This window comes from Manis pentadactyla, chromosome 4, assembly GCF_030020395.1.
Source record: "Manis pentadactyla isolate mManPen7 chromosome 4, mManPen7.hap1, whole genome shotgun sequence".
Taxonomy (NCBI): Eukaryota; Metazoa; Chordata; class Mammalia; order Pholidota; family Manidae; genus Manis; species Manis pentadactyla.
Window position 1 is genome coordinate 190,006,259 of NC_080022.1, and position 16,005 is coordinate 190,022,263.

Below are 16,005 nucleotides of genomic sequence, written 5' to 3' on the forward strand. Positions count from 1 at the left end.
ACTTAACAGCAAAAAGCTGAAAGCTTTTCCTCTAAGACCGGGAACAAGACAAGGATGCCCATTCTCCCCACTTTTATTCAACATAGTACTGGAGGTCCTAGCCAAGGCAATCAGACAACAAAGAAATAAAAGGCATCCAGACTGGTAAGGAAGAAGTTAAACTGTCACTGTTTGCAGATGACATGATATTGTACATAAAAAACCCTAAAGAATCCACTCCAAAACTACTAGATCTAATATCTGAATTCAGCAAAGCTGCAGGATACAAAATTAATATAAAGAAATGTGTTGCATTCCTATATACTAAGGATGAACTATCAGAAAGAGAAATAGGAAAATAATTCCAATTACAATTGCATTTAAAAGAATAAAATACCTAGGAATAAACCTAACCAAGGAGGTGAAAGACCTATACCCTGAAAACTACAAGACACTCATGAGAGAAATTAAAGAAGACACCAATAAATGGAAATACATCCCGTGCTCTTGGATAGAATTAATATTGTCAAAATGGCCATCCTGCCTAAAGCAATCTACAGATTCAATGCAGTCCCTGTCAAAATACCAACAGCATCCTTCAGTGAACTAGAACAAATAGTTCTAAAATTCATATGGAACCACAAAAGAATTCAAATAGCTAAAGTAATCCTGAAAGGGAGAACAAAGCTGGGGGGATTATGCTCCCTGACTTCAAGCTCTACTACAAAGCCACAGTAATCAAGACAATTTGGTACTAGCACAAGAACAGAGCCATAGATCAATGGAACAGAATAGAGAGCCCAGATATAAACACACACATAAACGGCCAATTAATATGCGATAAAGGACCATGGATATACAATGGGGAAATGACAGCCTCTTCAACAGCTGGTGTTGGCACAACTGGACAGCTACATGTAAGAGAATGAAACTGGATCACTGTCTAACCCCATACACAAAGTAAACTCAAAATGGATCAAAGACCTGAATGTAAGTCATGAAACCATAAAACTCTTAGAAGGAAACATAGGCAAAAATCTCTTGAATATAAACATGAGCAACTTTTTCCTGAATGCATCTCCTTGGGCAAGGGAAACAAAAGCAAAAATGAACAAATGGGACTACATCAAATTAAAAGGCTTCTGTAAAGCAAAGGACACCATCAGTAGAACAAAAAGGCACCCTACAGTATGGGAGAATATATTCGTAAACGACATAACCGACAAGGGGTTAACATCCAAAATATGTAAATAAATCACATGCCTCAACACTCAAAAAACACATAACCTGATTAATAAATGAGTGGAGGATCTAAACACTTCTCCAAAGAAGGAATTCAGATGGCCAACAGGCACATGAAAAGATGCTCCACATCACTAATTATCAGAGAAATGCAAATTAAAACCACAATGAGATATCACCTCACACCAGTTAGGATGGCCAACATCCAAAAGTCTAGATAAACAACAAATGCTGGATGGGGAGTAAGGGGAACCCTCCTATACTGTTGGTGGTAATGTTAAATTAGTTCAACCATTATGGAAAGCAATATGGAGGTTCCTCAAAAAACTAAACATAGAAATACCATTTGACCCAATTATTCCACTCCTAGGAACTTACTCTAGGAAAACAAGATCCCAGATTCAAAAAGACATATGCACCCCTATGTTTATTGCAGCACTATTTACAATAGCCAAGATATGGAAGCAACCTAAGTGTCCATCAGTAGATGAATGGATAAAGAAGAGGTGGTACATATATACAATGGAATATTATTCAGCCATAAGAAGAAAACAAATCCTACCACTTGCAACAACATGGATGGAGCTAGAGGGTGTTATGTTCAGTGAAATAAGCCAGGTGGGGAAAGACAACTACCAAATGATTTCCTTCATTTGTGAAGTATAATAACAAAGTAAAACGGAAGGAACAAAACAACAGCCGACTCAGACTCCAAGAACAGACTAGCAGTTACCAAAGGGAAGTGGGCGGTGAGGGAGGAAGAGGGGGATTAAGGGGGCATTATGATTAACCCATGTATTGTTGAGGGGGCGCATGGGGAAGGCAGTATAGCACAGAGAAGACAAATAGGGACTCTATAGCATCTTACTTACTACACTCATGGACAGTGGCTGCAATGGGGTGTGGGGGGAGGCTTGATAATATGTGTAAATGTAGTAACGACAATGTTGCCCATGTGAAACCTTCAATAGATTGTATATCAATGATACCTTAATTTTAAAAAAGTGAAAAAAAATCTTTGCTGTAAGCTCCTTATTGTTGCCATAACAAGTTAAAGATCTTCCACATTCTTCCTAGCTTAGTAATAATTTAAATGAGTATTTAAGTCTGTCATCCCTGGAGGTGAAAAAAACCACATCTGAAGGGTTGCCTATGGGGTCAAGGGACAGGAAATGAATGAAACATAAATAGATGAAACAAGAGAGGGCCTTGCCCTTGTGAACCCTGATCATATTCTGAGACCTGAGGTGTGCGATGAACTTGACCCTCAGGAGGAGGAGCCGGCTGTGAAACTGGAAGGCCAGCACAGGCCCAGAGCCTCCCTTGCTTTCAGTGAGCTTGGCACAGCCCGCAGGCCTCAGTTTATTCTTCTGTTAAAGGCGGGAGGGATGGGAGCGGTTTTCCAGGTGGAAACAAGTTCTGGGGCTGCCCAGAGACCGGTTCTGCATTACTGCGAAATATGTGGGAAGTGGCTAAAAGCAACCACTGAAATGTGTTGTTATTTAAGAAGCTCACAAATAGAACTAGTTTTAAATATACAGGGAGAATTAGAAAAGTATGGAAAGAGAGGAAAAAACATACCCATGAAATATCTCTGGGGCCTGTTGGACCTAGAATTGCCCTGACTGCCCCTCTCCTGGCTTTTGCACTGCGCCCCTGTACCTCTCACGGAAGGCCACATACGGGCTGTCCCCAAGGCACGGTGCCAAGCCCTGTCCACCTGCTCTGGATGTCCAATTTCTTGGAAGTCTGGGTGGGGTGGGGATTGAGGGCATGTCCCTCGGGCCTCAGTGCCCGGGTGTCCCCTCCCCAGGTGGAGGTACTTGGATGCCCCCCCTAGATGGGCTAATTTCTCAAATAAAAATACAAGACACCCAGTTAAACTTGTATGTCAAATGAGTCAGAAATGATGGTTTAATGGAACCGGGTCGCATGTGACATAGGGTCTATCCACAGGGACCAAAGTAGGTTGGGTTGCCTGGGGCTGGGGTCAGGGCTCTTTCCGGCGTAAATGTGGTAGAACGAGATGGTGGGGAGGCTGCCCCTCTCTGAACGAGCTAACGGCCGCTGAGCCGCACACTCTAAGCGAGTTGTGGTAAGTACACCCTCCCCAGAAAAGACCCCGTACTTGGTCTGGCAACCCCTGTGCTCCTCGCTCGGGGGCCAGGGCCCTGGGCGGGTCCAGGCGCCTGCACCTCCTGTCTCCGGGCCAGGCGGGGTCCCCTGAGTCTCGGGGCCACACGGCCAAGCTCTGGGTGACTGGAGACCCACCCGCACCCACACCGCCGGGGCCGGGGATGCCGGGGCTGACACCACCGAGACCCTGCCCAGGCCTCGGACTCGACCCCGGCCTCCCTCTGGGACGCACGACAACTTCCCACCCGCGTGCTTATTCGGGAGACTCATTCCGAGGCGGTCTTCTGGGAGGCGCAGAGGCGGGCTGGCTGGAGGCCGCGCGGACCGCGGGGGCCACGAAGAGAGGATCCTCGGGGCGCGCCCCCATCTCAGCGGCTGTCGGGTGTCCCCCCCTCTCTCGCCATTTCCGCAGCTGTCAGGTGTACGCGGTATGCCCGCGGGGAACTCTGCGCGTGGCGACGCCATCCCCACCGTAGACTCCCCGCAGCCACACCGAGGAGCCCGGAGCCGGCTCGACAGCGAATGGACAGCCCTGGGCTCCGACTGGCTAGTTAGGATCATGTGCCCACCTCTGGCCCAATCGCCGAGGCCGCGGCTTGTTGTACTGTGATTGGCTAAGCCAGGTCATGTGCCGGGGACTGTGCCGGGCCTCGGCGGGCGTTCACGGCTACAGCAGCCGGGAGGGCCCAGTAGCGGGTCCCCGCTCTAGGATCCCTGGCCAGGGGCCTGGGACTTAGCAACCTCCAGGGCTCGGTCAGTCTGGTTCCGCCCCGAGGCTCGAAGCTGGCCGCCGCCCCGTCCCTCCAGGGAAACTGGTCATCTAGTGTAGACAATACGGGAAGACTAAAAACGCTGCCTTTCGCCTGTCCGGGTTGTGCTACGACCACCTTAAAACGCGTCGGAGCGCCACCCGGCTTTGCTTTCATCGTGGACCAGCCGCCACGGCGCCCGGGCGTTGGGCGTGTAAACGCGCCGCGAACGTGGAGACACAGCGCTGAGGCGCACGCTCTGGGGACGCCCGGACGGCCCTGTAATCGGAATAAAAATGTAGAAAGTAAATGGGACGGGCAAGCCGCGCGTGTCGTGGGGAGCAGGGCCCTCGGTGTGCCGGGGTGTGGGCCTCCTGTCGGCCAGGGCGCTCCTGTGCCTGCGTGTCCTCTGGGGGCAGCGTATCGTCCCAGGAGGTTTCTCTCGACCAGCGGGTTGCCATGAAAGCCGACCCTCTGCTTGGAGACGATGGCTCCAGACCCAGAGTCACGGGGCGCAGCAAACATCAGCCGGACGCCCTTGAGCACTATGCTCCTCGCTGCGTCCCACGCCTCCACACCCCCGCAGGGGCGCCTCATCCCCAGCGGCCCCTTCACGGCCCAGACAGGGTGGCTTTAGTTGAATCTGCCTAGTGTGACCCCCAGCTGTCCCCCGGCCTTTGTCCATGGCAGTGTCCACCCCCAGGAGAGCTGTGAGCAGGCTGTGCAGTGACGGGGAGCTACCCTTGGAGCCCTTTGGGCGTGTCAGCGGTGCCTGGCCTCACAGAGCAATACAGCCACGTGCTGTGACCTTACTGGGCCCGACTGCCTCCTCCGCCTCGGGACTCCTTCCCTCTGTTCCCCCCAGTTCAGCATCACTGGCTCTGGTGTGAGCCTTGCTGTCCTCACAATCCCAGCTTCCCAGGTTGGTCTTTAAAGTTCCCAACCCTCGATCCCCCAAAACACCAGAAAATGTTTTGGCGATGCTTATATCTCTGGGAAAGGTGACAGCCTGGTGAGACCCTGTCACTGGTCTGGGACCTGCACCCAGACCCCTGGGAAGTCTCGCGGCTGGGGGTGCTCCATCGCTTGGCAAAAGCCCCTACGACCTCTAAGCCTCAGTTTCTTCATCCCTCACTGAGGGCCTAGACTCCATGAACGTGCCGCTCTCTCCCAGGCCTGGTGTTGAGCCAGGAGCCCCAGCAGCGCCAGGCCCTTGCCTCCGCCCTGGTCCTGCCGCTAGAGGGCAGGCAGGGCTCGTCAGAGCCCGCGCAGCTGGCCCCGTGCTCTCCGTCACTCGGCAGAAAGGCAGGTGGCTGCTGTGCGGCCTGATGTATTTGGCCTCCTCCACACGGCCCACAAGGCGCTGGGGGCCCCCGCTCAGGACCTGGTTTGGCTATTGTGCCCCGTGAGGCCAGGGGCTGGGACGTTTCTGTGAGGTGTCACCTGCAGGCAGTCAAGGCCATGGGAGGCCTGAGCATTGGGCCTCAAGGACCAGGTAGAGAGGGACCCACTTGGGCAGGCATGGGGTGGTGGGAAAGGCAGGTAGAAGGTCAAGGTGGTCTCTCTTGATGTGCTGAGTATAGCCTGGACCTGCACACCATGTATCGTGCCTGGGAGGGAATGTGGGGTTGGCCTGGATGCCCTGCACCCACGGTTTGGCTCTCTGCCCCACCCCAGGGAGCGCCTCTTTCCAGACCACATGACTCGCCCCACGCCACAGTCAGAGCAGAGGGTCACTTCTTTCTTAGCAGCTTCGCCTCACCTGGTGATATTGCCTCCCTGGGCTTGGAGTCCCTCCAAAGGAGGCCAACCTTCCCGGCTCACCTGCCGGGTGGGGACCAAGGTAGCCCCTAGCAGACAGGGTATCCTCTGGGCCTCCCTCTCCTGGCTTGGACTGCAGGGGGCAGCTGGACTCCAAGCTCAAGGCAGTTGCCGGTGGCTGTTGGGTGCCACAGCCTCTAGGAGAGCAGGGAAGTGCCATCCCCCCATGACAGGGCGGGCTCTTACAGGACGGCTTGGAGAGGGTCCCGGGCAGCAGGGGCCCGTGGTGGAGGCCCCAGGCCAGGGGGGACGGCAGTTTGGGGTATTGAGAGAACAATGTCCTAGAGCTGAGTGTTTTCACAGAAGAAAAAGCGCTCCTGTCCCCCACCCCCAGAGAGACAGGATGTGGCCTCTCTGCTCACCTTCCAGAAACAGGAAGCCTGGCCTCCTGTAGCTTCAACATGCAACCCCCGCACGGTGGGCCTGGCCTTGAGCTGTGGGTCTGGGCAGGCTCCCTGTGGGTGGTGCCCTAGGGCAGGGTCACAGATGGTGTGGGTCATTCCTCCAGCCCCTGGGAGCTGCCCCAGATCCCACCACTGACCCCCCTTTTTCTGTGGGTTGGGGGAGGCATGCAGCTGTGGCTGTGGCCTGGAAGGCTGCTCAAAGACCTCCCAGGGCCCAGCTGGCTGCCCCACCCCGGGTGCCACAGTGACACACAGGAGCCCTCCATGGCCCCCCGTTTCCCGGTGTCCTCCTCTGCGGCCTCTAGCAGGCTTCGATCTCACCAGGAAGCCCCACACTGAGCTGGAGCAGACTGGGGTGCAGGCCACTGCTTCCAGGACCTGCAGGGTCTTGAGCGGTGGGTCCCTCCCAGCCCCCCCCACAGCCTGGGGGTCCTTGTCTGAAGCTGGGGCACAGTTTTCACACTGTTCCTGAAATCCTCGTCCATCTGGGGCCACAGGGCCTGGTGGCAGCACCCCCACTTCCACAGGGCGGGACAGAGTGGCCAGTCCCCAGACTGGCTCCTTCTGCCTCAGGCTTGGTTTTGTTCAGTGGGTGGCAGGTTCCCATGGCCTGGTGACAACTCAATGCATCAAGTGGCCGGTGAAGTCCAGGGCTTGAACCTGAGAGAAAGGCATCCTCGGGTGGGCCTGAGGGACTGTGGTAGCCCCAGGCCGAGAAGCATCACCTGGGCAGGCAGGCCACCTGCCCGTGGCCAGTTTGTACCCTGGGGACCAGGGAGGCCGGAGAGGCCCTGGACACCGTCCACCCCACAGCAGGGCGGGCCATCAGAGAGTCTGCAAAGGGACAGCATCCCTGAGCCAGGGGACTGAGGAGGGGCAGGGGGGACGGAGGCAGGGGGAAGGGGAGGCAGAGGAGGCAGGTGGGGAGGGCTGGCCAAGGGCTCCAGAGACCTGGGCACTGGACAGAGATGGGCAGCACCCAGCATGCATGTGTGGGGTGGGTGGCCCTGACCCACAGCGACCTCAGCTGCCTGGGGCCAGGGCAGGGCACACAGGGGTTGTTGCCCGCGATGGGGCTGAGCCCCCACAGGTGTGGGTCTGAAGCCTGGGCGGTGGGCGTTCGTTTGCTGAGGCGGTGGGGGTCAGCATGTTTTGCTGGCCTCCCAGCACCTGGTTTAGGAGCTGGGTGTGGCAGTGTGGTCACCCTGGGGCTGTAGGACCGCGCAGGGCTGGGGTGGCGCGAGGCCCGCGTGGGCGTGAGAGCCTGGTGGGGACCGCAGGCCGGCAGCTCCTTCTCGCTCCCCGCAGCCACCAGCCGGGCCGCCACGCGTGGGCAGGCAGACGGCGCCTGTGGGCAGCTGCTCACTGGGCCCCTGGCTGGGGCGGTGCAGGGGTCCTGGCGGGGCCTCACCCACAGCCCTGATGCTGCGGCCGGTGTCTGCCTGAGGTCCTCCTCCCCACAGGCTGTCTGCCTGGGTCTGCACCTCGTCTCGGCTCAGGCCAGCCCAGCCCCAGCCCGTCTCGCAGCTCCTGCTGCCCCGCCGCTGCTTCCAGGCCGACCATTCTCACGGTTCCCAGCCTCCCTCTGCTCCGTGTACTGCTGCCCTGGGCAGCCCACTGCCCACCCATGCCCTCCTCCCCAGCCGGGGACCTGCTGTCTCCTCTGTCAGGGCGTGCGCTGCCCCCTGGCCTCCCAGAGTGAATGTGCGGCCCAGCTCCTCCCACCTGTGCCCCTGTCCCTCCCACCTCCTCCCTGCAATCCTGTCTCTCGACTCCTACCAGGTCCCTGGACACACCTGGGCTGCTGCCCAGGCCCCTGCCCTCGCCTGGACACTGTCCCCAGGTGTCCCCTGCAGTCCTGCTCTGCTCCCGGCCCCTCCAGGCTTCTCTCGCACTTTGGCTCCCCAACACCTCAGGTATTTCCGTTTGGACCTCCCTGCTGCCTGCCTTGCCCCCAGCAGGAGCCCCATTTGTTTATTCAAGCTGGCACTGAGTCCTGTGCCCCAAGCAGGGTGGCTTCTCAGTCAGTGTGGTTGGAGGGACTTCACGGTCACTCATTTAGCATAACAGGAACCAGCTCCTGGTTCCACCTTTGCAAATCCCAGCTGGTTCTCGGGGGCTTGGACACTGCGGGCATGGCCCAGCCTGCTCCTCCAGCCAAGTGCCCACCAGCCTTGACTGGGTGTCCCTGTTGGCCCAGAGTGAGCCTCACGGCAGAGGGAGCGTGCGGCAGGGTGGGCGTTCCCGGTGGTGGGCAGGGGCTTCAGGGGCTCTGGCTAGCATCAGCTGTGGAGACCCACAGTGACCCTCAGGGGAGCCTCGGGGTGCGAGCCCAGCAGGCAGTGACCAGGGATCTGTGCTGCCCTTCAAGTGCCCTGGCCCACGTCTCAGGTAACGGAAGTTACCCCCCACTTTCCACGCCTGGCAGTGGCTTAGGCCACTCTGTGTGGGGCGCCCAGTGTGGTCAGCATCCCCCGGAAGCACCCCAGCTGGTGGGCCCCCCTGGGTTTGCTAAGCAGCAACCCTGGTGCTCAGCCCCTGCTGAGGCCTGGAGGGCCAGGTGTGGAGTGAAATGTGCCGAAGATGCTCTGGCCGCAGTGGTCTAGGCCTGCTGCCCTTGGAGGCCAGGCGGCCTCGGGCCGGCTCAGGCCTGACCATGGGGAGGCTGAGCTGAGCGTACATGTAGTTGGGTTAGTGGGGTCTATTCATGGATGTGTGGCGGCTCTGAGGACAATGAGCTTTCTGCTATACGCGGAGGGGTGGCTGAGTGGTGCCCCTGTGAGATTCTTACCCACCTGGAACCTGTGAGTGGGACCTTGTTTGGAGACGGGGTCTTTGTAGATGTATTTAAGATGAGCCCGTTCTGGACAGCCTGACATTCAGTACGACCGAGGTGCTTGTGAGAGGAATACGGACACAGGCACGCAGACACAGGGGAATGACCGCAGGGACAGAGGCAGAGGGCAGCGATGCCCAGAACTGACTGCCGGCTGCCGCCAGGAGCCAGGGGGGTGGGAAGGAGCCGCCCTGCCCTGATGGTGGATTTCTAGCCTCCAAAATTGTGAGAAAATTAATTTCCATTGTTTTAAGACACCAAATTTGTAGCAATTTGTTACGGCAGCCACAGGAAACTAATACAGATTCCTGCCCCTGGGTCAGCTCTTCGAGACAGGAAGATGCGGCGTGGGAACCGGACAGAGAGGCGCCGGCGCCGTCCATGCAGGGCTCAGTGGCTGAGGAACAAGGCCTGAGGTCTACAGAGCATGGAATTGTGGACAGCGGTCTTGGCGAGCACATTTGTGCCCCCAGGATGGTGCTCCTTGAGGCAGCCAGACACAATTGTGTGTACCACCACCCTGCTTTTCTTTTTTGGTAAGAATCTTGAAAAATAGGATTCCCCAGGATCCCTGTGCTTGCAGAGAGCCAAGGCGCACGTTCTGTGCCTCCCCAGCTGGCCGAGCCCTGTGCACTGGCGTGTCTTGTCCTGGCCAAGGCTGGGCTTTCAGAGGGAATGGCGTTTAAGCTCTGTTCTCTCTCCAGAAACCAGCCTCACAGAATCGCGGTCATCACAAGAGGCAACCAGAGCAGGCCACCAACTTACGCAGGAAAAAACAGGATGATTGGTGGTGTCAGTTCATTTAAAAATATGATTTCCTCAGTATTTTGATGCTTGTTAACATTTGGACTTCTTTCTTCGTTCTAAATAAATTTTCTCTTCTGAACCTGATTCTGGGCCCATGAGCTTGCGTTCCTTCCCAGAGAGAGCCCCTCTCAATTTGCAAAGTTCAGGGGCCTCGCTGGGCTGGACCTGCTGCTTTGCCTCAGAGTGCTCTGTGCTGAGGGAACATTCTCCTTGTTTCCCAAGACCATCTGGAAGGCAGATTCCCCTGAACCACACCCTGGGGTGCAGAGGGCAGCCGAGGACTTGGGTCCTGCTGGAAGCATACAGGGCTGTGGCCACAGGGCCCACAGGCTGGGTGCCCGGCAGAGACCCCAACTAAATGGTCGGTTTGCCTGCTTTTCCCAGTGGTCACATCATTTGTGGCCTCACATATTTTTGCCTGTTTATTCTTTAGACTCACGTGTTCATATTGGTTACATATTTTTGCTCTGGCCAGTACTACTATTCTGTTGGAAAATAGACTGATAACTCCAACTTTCTTTTGGTTCATGTTCGCATTTTATATGAGATGTATGTTCCCTATCCTTTTATTTCCAACCTATTATTGTCCTTTGTTTAAATGTGTGTCTCTTGCACACAACCTGTTGTTGAAATTTTTCTTTTAAGTGCAGTTTGAAACTTTTAATCGGTGAGTTTGGCCCACTTACATTTATTGTAAAAGCATTTATTGTGTGATTACTGCAAGTGTAATGACTGTTATTAGGACTAATTGTACTTTCTGTGAAACTAGGAATTTATTTCATCATCTTATTGCATAGTTTCCATTCACTGCACATTCTTTGCATTTATGTTTTTCCCCTTTCCTGCTTCCACTGGGCAGCTTTTTGCTGGTTTAAGTGGTATGTTGTTTGGTTCCCATGGCACCTGCCCTTAAGCCCTCTCCCTGTTCATTCACCCAGATTAACGTCTTAACCTTACTTTCATCTAGTCTTTTTTCTGTTGAGATAAATGCCTCAGCAATTTCTCACTTCCCTTCATCTCCTCCCTCCCTCACTGCTGGCCTGGTATCATCTAGAGTGTGAGTTCTAGATTGTTATGTAGATTGTACATAGATTGTAGATGGTATGTTTATTCTCTTTAGTCATTGTTTTTTGGACAAAAGTCAGCTTCACCAAGTTATTTGGTGGTTCCCATGTCTCGTCTCTTCTTACTTGAACATTGCCTCCAAGAGGGGCTTCAGAGTTGACTCTTGCTGGAGTGTTCTAAGACCTTAGTGGCTGAGAATATCTTTATTACATCTGTAGACTGAAATGACAATTTGACATTTCAGGAGCAAAGTTCTTTTCCTGCAATACTTAAGGGGATTATTACATCGTCTCCTTGAACTCAGAGTTGTCTCGGAGAAGCCTGATGCCATCTGAGTTTCAGGATTTCTCTGCCTTTGCTGCTCTGGCTCCGGATGTCCCCGTGCAGGCCTGCCTCGGACCTTGTGGCCCCCAAGAGCCTGTCGGTCCTCTGTGTTCCCCACCTCTGGGAGCTCTCACCATTCTCTCTCTCAAGCCTTTATTGGGTATGTTTTTCCTTCCATTACCGACGTCCCTGAGGATTTTTCTTTCTCGGTTCCTTCTGGGAGGCTTCTGTCCAGCTGTCCTGTCCCTCTCCGGCTGCTCGCCCCATCTGCTGTCTATTGGGTCAGGGAGCCTAACCAGTGAAGGTCAGGATCGGTGCAGCCCTAACCTTCCCACGTGGATGTTTTGATGACTGTCCCCTGCAGATGTCCGTCATTCTGGCTTTGACCTGCTCCGGCAGGTGTGGCAGTGGCCTGGGTGGCTGTCGTCTCCTGGAGGGGCAGCTGTGCTCAGCATGTTAGCTGTTGGGCCATGAGCCTTAAGGGGGCCCGGGTCTGCTCCAGGGTTTCGGGGTGGGCCAACCTAGCATCGGAGGGGGTGAACCCCGGCTGAGATCCTGCCCTCATAGCCATCCGCCCACCACGCCTTCCCGTCCCTGAGAGCTGCCCCCCTGGCCAGCTCCTGTGGGGGCTTCCCTGGGAGCATCGGCAGCCGGCCTTGGATTTGAGGGGCAGGGTGAGGCACCGTCAGCGTCCCGCTGTGGTTTTGCTGCTCCCACTGTGCACGGCTGCTCTGGGCTGAGCTGGCCTGTTTCTCCAAGTCTAAAAGCTCCCCGCCTCCAGGGAGTCCTCAAAGCTACAGCCTCCACAATTCGCCCCTCACAGCCAAGGCCCTTGTCTCCAGGCTGCCCCAGTCTCAGCCTGCAGCTGCACAGTTGGTGGGGTGTCTGCTCTGCAGAGGGGTGTTTCCCAGTTTCAGGTCCCCAGAGCCGCCCCCAAGGGCGCTGAGATCATGTTCCAAGCTGCCTACCCCAGAGACAACCAGGGTCCACACCTCCTCTGCTCTTCCATGACTTTATTTGTGCAGACAGAAGAACACAGTTGACAGCCACATGCGCCCTTGTACTTGGTAACATGGGGTCACACACACAGGGCACAGTGCACCAGTCGGCATCACTCGTGGTGTCTTGTCAAGGGCCGAGTATGACATTATAGATTCCCCATGGCACCATCTTAACACCTGCTGTCTGCACTGTAATTGTCGTGCACCGCTCCTTCCTGGGTGCCCAGGCCATGCCTCAGTCGTCAGCTGTGTTGAACATGACACTACCATGAATAGCACTGAGATTTCATTTCTGCACCCAGAGATCACCTCCCAGAGCGGGAACTCCGGACGTGGGATTTCCAGGTCAAAGGGACATCCTGCCTTGACATTTTGATCTTTGCAAACCCAGTGGGGGAAGGGCTACGTAATTTCAGTGGATGTTTGGTAATTAGCAATCTGAATGGTGCCCTGTGTTATTGCTTGTTTTCGCTATTTGTACACTTTTGAGTATTCATCTTCTTCCTATTGACTGATAAGGCTCTTTATAAATTATAAGGTATATTAACCCTAATTCTGTGATTTCATTCTCAAACATCTGCCCTGAATTTGTAGACTGCCATTTATTCTTGTTTGTAGTGTTTTTAGACAAAGGTTTTAAGATTTTCCATGCAGTCTACTGTATTAGCCGTGTCTGCAAATTTGATGGAAGATCTGATGGCAGCAGATGGGGTCGGGGTGGGCAGCACGGCTGCTGTCGCTTGGCCCAGAGCCCAGGAGGAAACGGCTACAAGTCACGCTCACACAGAGGCGCCGGTCCCGCCTGGAGGGCAGGCAGGGCTCCCCAACACGGGTGCACGAGGAGGAGCCCTGGGTTGAGACACCCAAGTACCTTTCCCCACCTGATACTGTGATGGCTGCATGTGAGGGTGGGTGAGGGCCCTGCAGGATCTGCCCCGTCTGCAGCCCGTCCAGGACTGGAGCAGGGCAGCGTCCTCCTGTCCCTCTCCTTCCTGGGGGGCTGCACACACACTCCACAAGCGCAAAGTCCTACGAGTAGCTCGCGGTGGGTCTCTCATCCCCACCTCCAGCCCAGGGTGCTTGAGAGGAAATGCTGGAGGCGGGAGGGGCAGAGGAGAAGCACTTTATTTCTATTCCAAGCCTGGGCTGGGAGCTGAGCCTCTCCCAGCCCCTTTGTCAGGCTGCCCACTGTCCCAGACCCACATCTGTCCTACAGAGAAGCCCCTCCTGCCATGGGAGGGGCAGGCGGCAGCTGGCAGGGCAGCCTCAGGGCAGGAGGTGGGCAAGGGCGGCTTCCTGGAGGCGGTGCGAGGAGCCTGCCTGCTGTGGGGGGCTGCCTGTGTGTCCGTACTGGGCTGGCCAGTCCCCTCTGAGCCCTTCCTGGGCAGAGGGAGGCCTGGAGGGCTCACTGGTAGTGGTTGGGGGTGGACACAGACATCATGTTGTGGCGGCTGCAGGACATGTCCTCGTACACCACACACGCCGGGGGCTCATCCCTCACCCAGCAGAACCTCTTGATCTGAAAGATAAAGCCAGCTCGCTCCGGGTGCCCACTTCTCCTGGCACACCCCTCAGCTTTCGGATATGCTGTGCTTCTGGGCAGAGCTCCCCCAGGCTTGGGGGCGGGGAGGGGGAGGACGGAAGCGACCTGGCCCCAGCGGGCACCGCCTCACACCCGTGCTCTCCGGCACACACAGGCCTGGGCGCTGACACTGCAGCCCACGCTACCCCTGCTCTGGCTGCAGTCCTGGGGTCCCCCTACCTCGGACCCCGCCGGACGGGAGGGGTGGGCACTGGGAACTCCCAGGTGGCAGCTTAACCTCCCCCCTTCCCTGCCAGCTGTGAGACGCAGGTGGCGGCTGGGCTCACACTGACCTGTGTCCTCCTCAGCGCACACACAGCCCCCAGCCACAGCCCAGTGAGGAAGCAGCCCACAGCCAGGGCGGCGGGCAGGGAGAGGTGTACCAGCCGGCCCTCCTGGCACGTGTTCGCTGATTGGGACAGTTTGGGAAGAAGGAACAGAGAGAGGCACTTGAGGGCCCACGAGAGCCGTCAGGGCTCAGGGCCGGGAGGGGCTCTAGGGTGGGGGGTCCAGGCGGCTTCCTGGAGGAGGCGGGTTGAGCTAGAGGAACCACTTAGCAAGGGTTGAGGGAGATGCACAGACAGCGGGGTGGAGCCAGGCCTGGCCAGCAGGCAGGTGCAGTGGCCTCAGGGTGGGCTCCCTACCTGTCACCACGACCACGGTGCCAGGGCCCCAGACCTCGCTCTTCAGGATGGCCTGGCAGGCGTAGGCCCCAGTGTCGGCCGGCTGCAGGCGGCTCATGGTGATGGTCAGGTTGTGCTGCAGCCCCGAGAAGGCAATGCGGCCCCAGAACCGCTTGCTCACGGTGGGCTCCTTCCCGTCCTCGTAGTAGGCCACGTTGGCGGGGCTCGGCCACCTCTGCTTCAGGTAGACCCCGTGCAGGGTCCCACTGGCATGGCAGGTGATGTCAGTGTAGCCGCCCTCCGGGGCGATGGTGTACGGGGGGGACTGCCACACCTCTGCAGGGGGCGCCATTGTCACCACCAGCAGAGGGCCACTCCTCTCGGCAGGGGTGCCTTGGGACAGTCCCCTGCTGACATGTCACCATGGATGAAGCCTCTTTTGGGAGCCCTGGAGTAGTGTGGGCGCCAGCATCCCGGTGGCTGCATGAGCTCTGGAGGCGCCCATGGGGCCGGGCCACCTGTGACCCCCTCCCACCACTGTCTGGTGAAGGTTGGAGCTGGGGCTTCTTCCTTCCAAAGCAACTGGCCCTTCGATGGGAAGCTCTGACCACTCCTCCCTGGTTCTGCACCTTCAGCCTCTCAAGTGACAGTCCCTGAGAGCCAGAGGCTCCGTCCTGTTTCCCTCTCTTTCCAACACTGGTTGCCTCAGTTTCCCCACTGTTTCTAGGCACCAGGAGCCGGTGGCTCTATGGGGCAAGTGCATCCTTGTCTGTGGGACACCCAGAGATGTCCCTTGTCCACCAGCCAGGACCCAGCAGAACGTGTCCTGGTGCAAATGCTTCCAGTCTTCAACGTCACCCAAACAGCGTCTCAGCAAACTAAATCCTGCGGCTCTTGTCTTTTTTACTATTGCTGAGAGCCCCCACCCCACCTGCAAAACCGATCTTACTGCAGAACTCCACGCCACCTGCTTTACAAAGCAAACTAAAGGGTAAAGTTCTCTCATGCCAAAGGCAGCCTTGTTAACTGCAGGCAAAAGTCCCCACCCCCAGGTGAAGAGGGAGAGGGAGAGGCCAAGGCCCCTCAGACACCCACCCAGACAGCGCCCCGTTTAGGGGCTGGTTGTTCCGCGACAGGCGTTCAGGGCTCTGAGGGAGGGTCACCTCAGCATCACCCCGACCCCCTTCCAGGAGGGAGCAGCCCGAGCGCGGTCTGGGCTGAGCCTGCCGAGGAGCCAGGGAGGGATGACGGACACACTCACCCTGAGCGGGGGCCCCAGGCAGGGCTGCGGCCAGCGCGAGGAGCATGAGGAGCAGAGGGAAGCCAGGGGCCATACTCACGGACACCCTGCCCCACGCGGGCCCAGCAATGGGGAAAGGCAGCGCCGTACCACTGCCACTGGGACTCCTCCTGCCTGCATGCAACTGCAAGCCCAC

General features: G+C 56.7%; 1 protein-coding gene across 1 annotated transcript; it reads right to left on the reverse strand.

Moving 5' to 3' along the window:
• Window positions 1–12,384: 12,384 nt before the first annotated feature.
• CD7 (CD7 molecule) lies at window positions 12,385–16,004 on the reverse strand. Its single transcript, XM_036910734.2, has 4 exons — window positions 15,831–16,004; window positions 14,591–14,905; window positions 14,240–14,355; window positions 12,385–13,883 (listed from the first exon to the last, which is right to left on the reverse strand). The coding sequence occupies exons 1-4, from the start codon at window positions 15,901–15,903 to the stop codon at window positions 13,770–13,772; spliced, it is 618 nt and encodes a 205-aa protein (XP_036766629.1). The 5' UTR covers window positions 15,904–16,004; the 3' UTR covers window positions 12,385–13,769.
• Between the last annotated feature and the right edge of the window lies 1 nt (window position 16,005).